General features: G+C 27.8%; 1 protein-coding gene across 1 annotated transcript; it reads left to right on the forward strand.

Moving 5' to 3' along the window:
• Positions 1–4630: 4630 nt before the first annotated feature.
• Positions 4631–6391, forward strand: LOC8268036 (7-deoxyloganetin glucosyltransferase). The gene is made up of 2 exons (XM_048373478.1): positions 4631–5245; positions 5328–6391. Exons 1-2 carry the CDS (start codon positions 4720–4722, stop codon positions 6257–6259), a joined length of 1458 nt encoding a protein of 485 aa, XP_048229435.1. The 5' UTR covers positions 4631–4719; the 3' UTR covers positions 6260–6391.
• The last annotated feature ends 1874 nt before the right edge of the window (positions 6392–8265 follow it).

Here is an 8265-nt window from a genome sequence, read left to right on the forward strand (position 1 = left end):
TTTTTTACTCAAAATATAATTTTTATTTTTAGTCTTAAATATTCTTTTCTCATAAATATAACATAAAATAATTTCGCATTTTTTAAAGAATATTTAAATTTAAATTAAATTAAATTATAAGGTTTTAACTTTAATATTTTATTTTATTACATTTTAATATTTTTATTTTTGATATTTTATATATAAATTCAAACTAGTTATTTTATGTAATGATTAATAATTTATAAAGTAATAATTTTAATAAATTAAAAATCTAGAGATAATATCATAAAAGATATTTCTTAAATTCGAATTGAAAATAAAATATATTAAAAAAATTAGTATTAAAATTAATTATATATGATAATTAAATGTCACTAAAATATTATTTTTATTTTAATAAAAGGTCATATTTAGGGTCATTAATTTGGATTTTGAATCAGATTGTATCGGTTATAAATCTAAGTATTATCGAGTCTTAGATTGTATCATTTTCGGGTTCGGATCATTTTCGGTTTGAGTTATTTTCAGTTTTTAACTGTTTCATGCTTGGATTGTTTCGACATTGAGTCACTCGAATTCCAGATGACTTTAGTCTGAGGTTGCTTCAGGTCTGAACTATTTTGGGTTCGAATGGTTTCAATTTCTTAAGATAAAAAATATTATTATATAATTAAAATTTATTGACTATGATATTAAAGATATAATTTAAGATGTTATTTTCTAAAATTAGAGTTATTATCTAATTAGAAAGATAATTTATTAGTCAATATAATATTAAAATATAATTAATATTCTATTTTTAGGATAGAATTAGTATCATTATTTAATTATAAAAATATTTATTAGTTGATATAATATTAAAATATAATTAATATGTTATTTCTTAATAATATAAATTTAAATTTTATTTGTTAAATATAAGTACACATGTCAAAAAAATAAAAATATTATATAATCCAAAATTAAACACACATATTTAAAATTATTATTATTATTATTATTAACTTCTTGATATCTTCATATCATTTTTATATTTATTATTATTTTTAATAGAGCTGTTACAACTTATGGCTAATAGTCATTAATAAATTAATATGTAACATTTTAATTTCACCGGATGATTTAAGGTTTAAGATAAAGTAAAATTATATTAAGTTACAGTTATTAAGAAATCATGTGCAAAATAAATAAGAAGAAAATATTATAATCTAGAAGAATTCTAATAAATAATAACTTTTATTTCTTTTGTATAAAGGGTTAATTATTATTAAGAATAAATTGCCTTCTAAACTTGTTCAATTAACTCTAAATTAAAAATAATTGCCAAACTACCTGGCACTTTTCACAAATGATTGGTTCATTCCAAATTTAAGCAAGTGCACTTTAAAAATATCTATGAGCAAGTGAACTATTTTAAAAATATAAAAATATAATATTTCATTTTCTTCTTTTTATTCACTACTAAAAAGTCTTAAAATAATTAGATCAAGTGGAAAAAAGTTAGTGAATTTTGAAAGATTTTGAGAAGATGGTAATTTTTTTATTTATTATATTGTTATTGTTGTAAAAGTCACTTATTTAATTTTTATTTTAATATTTTAACGAGCATGTTTCTTTTACACACGTTGTTACTGTTTGAGTAAGGAGGAAATTGTCTAAATTGTCAAATATACTGAGTAATTTGGCTATGACTTTTTAACTTAGAGTTAATTGGACATGGTTTATAAATTTAAGGGGAAAATTACTATTTAAACCGATGTTATTTTCTTTGTAAAAACCTATTTTAAATAGGGGATGAGGAGATGATTTTTATTTTCAATTATATTTGGTAGAGATTTTACATATTAGAACAAATATTAAAAAAAAAACCATGATTAAAAGAAATATACATAAGAACTTATTCTTTTTTAGCAGTATTTTTATACATTATGAAGAGCTAAACTGCATTTATTCTAATTGAAAGCTTTGATTCTATATTTATTGTGAGATTTAATTCATTCGTTAGTAATTACCAGATAAATTTTATGATTAAAAATTTGATTTTTATAAATATAAAATTAGTTTCTAAAATTAAAATTGTATTAGAAAATTATATGTTTTACTGATATAAGTATTATCATGTACTATAAAATAAAATTAAAATTAAAATATCTTATAATGGGATAAAGTATATATTTTTTTATTAAAAAGTATAAAATATGATTATGTAATTTAATTTTTTGACACATATAAAAATCATATAAAAAAATATATATTATAATAAATTAATAATAACAAATCTAACTATTAATATTCACGTGTGAAATGGATGGACGTGGAATTGAAGCATTGATAGCAATAATATGCAGTAGTTTAGAGAGGATCTTGCAAATGGATTTCATGCAATATTAAAATCAACTAATGCTTTAAATGAGCTGTAAGAATCTGACAACACATACCTGAAACACAATAAAGAAGATTGACGTTAGAAGCACACTAAAAATATTTAATACTTAACTTATGTGATTGGATGTTTCTAAAATAGAACAATTCATGCTTAAAACTCACTCACTTTTCATCAAAACAAAGTGAGCTCTGCCACCCTTTTTTTCAAATTAAAGAATGCAAAAAACATTAAAAAAAAAAACTTGAATTATTGTTTGGGGATTAATAATTAAATTTAACAATCAAAATAGTCACCTCTCAATATAAATAGAAATTATAATTTTTATTAAAAATATATGCATGAATGATAGATAATAAGAAAAAGACACTCGAATTTGACTGGTACAACACTATCATATCACTTCCTAACTAATGACAACTAGTCGTTTACTCATGCCTTGCACGGCTGTTTTTATTATTTTGATTGTAAAATGAAGTTGATAAATATAATTTAATAAATTTTTTAATAATTAATATTGATTTATAAAATTCTAAAAAATAATATACAAACTAATTATTTTTAAATATCATTAATTTCTTTAAATTTTATTAATATAATAATATAAAAATTATTTTAAAAATAATTTATTAATTACTTTTATATTATATAAATTAACATATCACTATAATTGATATTATTATTTTTTAAAACTAAAAATTTATTATATAATTAAAGGATTAATTTACTATTAAATATAATATTAAAAATATAATTTAGGATGTTATTTTCTAGATTAGAATTATTATTTAATTATAAAACTAATTTATTACTTAATAAAATATGCTATTTTTAAGATAAAATTAATAACATTATCCGATAAAAAATTATTTATTAATTAATATAATATTAAAATATAATTAATATACTATTTCTTAAGATTGGATTAGTGTTTAATATACACATATCAAAAAAAATTTATATATAAAAAATTAAACCTACATGTCAAAAAAAATTTAAATATCAAAAATTAATAATATATGTATAGATGCAACAATAGATTTCCTCCTTGTCTCTACCAACAAACCGCCTTAAAAAACGATGCCGTTTTATAAGGGTTAGTGTGTCTTTTCATTGTCTATAATTTTCTTGCCTTAAATGGAAAATAATAGTCTTTCTTTAGTTACAAAAGGTGAAAAAGACTTGAATTTAATACTTTGCTTAAATTCAGATAATGCATTTACTATTAGACTAAGCATGTTGGTGTAATAGTAAATTAATTATGGAGTAAGTAATTTTATTTGATCATGAAAAGAATGTATGTGCAACAGTGCGTATCATTTACATGCAATGCACATGTTCTTAAAAAAATATAAATGAATTAGAAGCTTGATTTTAGAAGCACACACTATACTATCTTAACAAGAATTCTATTTGCCTGCCACAATATTTAATACTTGACTTGTATGATTGGCTGTGTTCTAGAATATAAGAATTCATGCTAGTGGAGGTACAAGTTTAATAATTTTAGATATAAAAAAAAAATCAAATTAATATATGTCAATAATCAATGTACTTGTATTGTCTTAACCAATTTAGACCTCATTGATTGGTAAGGAATTTTGCTTTTCTAGAGACAAATTGCAGTTTCGTGATCTCCTTCCATCTCTTATATGGTTAACCTTTTATGGTCTAAATTAAATAAAATGTTAGACCTGTGATAGCCCACCTAAAGAAATATTATGTAGCCTTAATAAAAATTTGGTGTGGCCTTTGCCCTACCCAGATTATATATTCTAATGGTAGATAAATATTTTTTCCATTATCTAAAGATATTCAAACAAAAAAGTGAACCATTGAAGACATCCTTGCTATGAATCTTCAAATTTACCTATCAGATTACATTTGTTATCCGCTGGTCCAACATGACAGATGAATGAAGACATGGGTATGGCTGTTCTCCGGACTGGTGCAAGAGTTTCTGGCGCTCAGGCGGCCCCGCCATTCACAAAATACTGACACATTTCCCACACTTAAAAGTTAAAATTTAAAAAAGAAAAAGGCACCAGCAGGAGCAGCAAGAAGGTAGCCATAATCTTCAGCTAAATTATTATTATTATAACCAGTCCACTACAAATTAATAATTGTTACTTTTATTTCTCAATCACTCACTTTACACCCTACAAGAACTCAATGATTGCAAATTTTACCAATAACAAATATATATTAGAGTCCAGCACTACCAAAAAGAGTCTTGTATTATAAGGGTCTTTTTTATTAACGCAAAATTGGTACTCCCCTGCTATAAAACCAGAGAGGAGGAACTCTTTGGAAGGTAGAGTTGTGAAGCTGAGTGAAGAAGGTTATAGTGAGAGATGGCCTTTACCGAGATTGCTGCAAATAAGCCTCATGCACTTTTTGTTCCATTTCCACTTCAAGGCCATATAAAAACAATGCTTAAACTAGCAAAGATTCTTTACTCTAGAGGTTTTCACATTACTTTTGTCAATACTGAGTTTAACCACAATCGTTTTCTCCATTCTAGAGGACCCAATTCAATGGATGGCTTACCCGGCTTCCAATTCGAAACTATTCCTGACGGTCTTCCTCCTTCTGATCCTGATTCCACCCAAGATATACCTTCTCTTTGTGAATCTGTCTGGAAGAAATTCTTGCAACCGTTTGTTCAACTTGTTGCAAAGATTAAGGATACTGCTTCTTCCAGGAATATGCCTCCACTTACTTGCATTGTTGCAGATTGTTTCACTTCAACATTTGCTGTGAGAGCTGCTGAAGAACTGGAACTCCCTCTTGTGTTTTTTTCCACTATGTCTGCCTCTGCTATCATGGGATTTAAACACTATGCTGCTCTTAAAGACAAGGGTTTTATACCGCTTAAAGGTTTATATACTTTTTAAAGCATATATGTCGTATTAGTGCAAGTGCATTTATTGACTTGCGTATGCTACTTTTTGTGTTGCAGATGAGAGTTGCCTGACAAATGGCTATTTGGACACAACTGTGGACTGGATTCCAGGTATGAAAGGCATTCGACTAAGAGATCTTCCAAGCTTACTTCGTACAACGAATTCAGAAGATTTGCTCTTTAACTTTACCATGGAAACTGCTGAGAATTCTGTTAAGGCTTCCGCAATCGCTATTCAGACCTTTGATGCACTGGAGAGAGATGTTCTTGCTGGCTATTCTTCTATCTTTCCTCCTGTTTATGCCATTGGCCCAGTTCAGTTTCTTCTTGATCAAATTCGAGATGAAAATCTAGACTCTGTTGGATACAACTTATGGAAAGAAGAAGCTGAGTGTCTCCCATGGCTAGACTCCTTCGAACCCAACTCAGTTGTTTATGTTAATTTCGGAAGCGTAGCTGTCATGACCCAAGAACAACTACTTGAATTCGGAATGGGACTGGCTAATAGCAAGCATCCGTTTTTATGGATTATTAGGCGGGATTTGGTTATTGGTGAATCGGCGATTTTGCCACCGGATTTCTTTCAAGAGACTAAAGAAAGAAGTCTAATTGCACACTGGTGTCCACAAGAAGAAGTCCTTAATCACCCATCAATCGGAGGATTCCTGACGCATAGTGGTTGGGGTTCAACGATGGAGAGCTTGTCGGCAGGAGTGCCTATGCTTTGCTGGCCATTCTTTGCAGATCAGCCAACAAACTGTAGATACAGTTGCAATGAATGGGGAGTTGGCATGGAGATTGATAATAATGTCAAGAGAGATGAAGTTGAGAAGCTTGTCAGGGAGCTGATGGAGGGAGAGAAAGGTAAGGAGATGAGGAATAACGCCATGGAATGGAAAAAGTTGGCAGAAGAAGCCACTGCTCCAAATGGTTCATCATCCATGAATTTGGAAAAATTCATGAATGAAGTTCTCTTACTAAAAGATTAGATGTTTCTGAATCTGAATAAGATTTATCTACTATCTTGTAATGGAGTTGATTTCTTAATAACATGTTACATACACCACTATGGTACTTGTGACAAATAATTAAGTCTCTAATACAGAAATTCAGTTTCACAAGCTTGTTAGTAATTGAAAGTAGGCAAAACCCATAAGTTACTTTGTGATTTATCTAACCGCGATTGCAGCAATATCTGTCTCTAACATAAAATGGAACGTAGACGGTACTTCAATTTGTAAACCAGGATTAGCTGGAATTAGTGGAGTTCTTAGATGTTGTTCGAGTAAATTCATCGGTCTATGGCTAAATTGCCACATTGGTATCAAAATTTTGTTGGTTATATCCAAATGGTACCAATTCTTTAATTTATTTTTTGTAATACTACACTTATTATTTTTGTTTCAATCGATAGTAGTTGATGTAGACTCGCCTAAAAGTGAATTTCCATGTGAGTTGAGAACTCGTCAATACTCGACAATCCGTCTAAACTACTAATATACTCAATAGGCGAACCATCATCCACACAGCCATAAAGCTACTCCTAAAAAATTGAAATTCTTGATCTTTAGGACTATTACCAGAAATAGAAATAACTAGCACTTTTCCAATAAACATCCACCTAAAACACCATTAGATTACACTTAATATTTTGGTTCAATTCGATTAATAAAATCAAAAAATTTCGTAATTCAATTTTTGGTTAAAACAGAATTGAACCAAACGGTATGTTGTTAAGGAGTTGTCTAACTTGTTTCTTGATATTGAAATTAAGCATATTCTTAGGGAGGAAATCTTTTTGCGGAAATTTTTTTAATTTATTGAAATTAAGCTATTTCTAGAATAGTGGATTGGGTTGGTGGAATCATTCTTATTGTTTATAAATTTTATTTGGTGGAAATTTGATGCTAAGCATGCCACATGTGTAGGTATACAAATCGTTGTAATTAATGCGCCTTAATTGACTTCTTTAATAAGATTTTTGTGAGTTCCTAGGCTTTTTTACCACAATTTGCTTAAATTCTCAAAAGACACTGTAAAAATTAATTGAAAAATGACAATAAATGATTGGTATTTAATTCGCTGGGGAATAAACAATTGAATATTTGAAATGAACGTAAATATAAAAACAAATACTTGAATAATAATTGACTGGAAAACTAAAGGTTTGAAATGTGTTTTTTGAGAATTTGAATTGTGTAGTTGTTATCGATTTGTTTCTATTTTTTCGTATTGCACCTGTTCTTTTTATAGAGATCCCCAAGTTTCAGTATACTTGGAGATTTTCTTCCGCTTTGTGTGCCAATTATCTCTTTATTTTTTAGAAGTGGAAGTAACCGTCTACCTATCTTCTTTCCACTACTCTTCTTGATAGGAAATTATCATCTTAGCAACCACACACCCCAATATCTAATGAGTTATGATACATATGGAATGCAAGAAAACATCCTCCAATCAAGATGATTCCAAAACCCAAGGATCTCCTCAAGTGAAGTTAGGAAAAACTAGTTCCAACAATGAAACTAGCACTTGAATTCAACTCCAAACGCCACAAACCAAGTATGATTTGATAAGTTATGAATCAAACACAAGATTTTGGTTAGAGAACGCCACAAACTAAAAATAGTTTGATAAGTTCAAAGTTCATGGAAGAACTTAAGCAAAAACACTCACAAAGAGCAAACAAAGATTATCATTCAAAATTCTATGTTTACAAATGGATTTGGCTTTGATATTTATTGCCAAAACAAGACAAAAAAACCTAAATGGATGTCTTTTGAGCTTCCCCACGTTTTTCCCTTTAAATTCTCTTAAAACTTATTAAAAGTGGTTATTTTTACATTGATGTCACTCATTTTGTAACTCCCAAATGACAACTAATTATGTGCATCCATTTTGTAACTCTAAAAGACAACTAATCATACCATAACTTAAGAAAAACCTAATAAAAATAAAAATAAAAAGGCTTCAAATGAATCTTATTGGACCTATGAGT

Source organism: Ricinus communis, chromosome 4, assembly GCF_019578655.1.
Source record: "Ricinus communis isolate WT05 ecotype wild-type chromosome 4, ASM1957865v1, whole genome shotgun sequence".
In the NCBI taxonomy this organism is placed as follows: Eukaryota; Viridiplantae; Streptophyta; class Magnoliopsida; order Malpighiales; family Euphorbiaceae; genus Ricinus; species Ricinus communis.

What these genes read in the sequence shown, in the direction of transcription:
- LOC8268036 (XM_048373478.1), top strand. Translation starts at nt 4,720, where the DNA reads ATGGCCTTTACCGAGATTGCTGCAAATAAGCCTCATGCACTTTTTGTT. An exon ending in GGGTTTTATACCGCTTAAAG is followed by an intron (nt 5,246 to 5,327) that starts GTTTATATACTT and finishes TTTGTGTTGCAG; the next exon opens with ATGAGAGTTGCCTGACAAAT.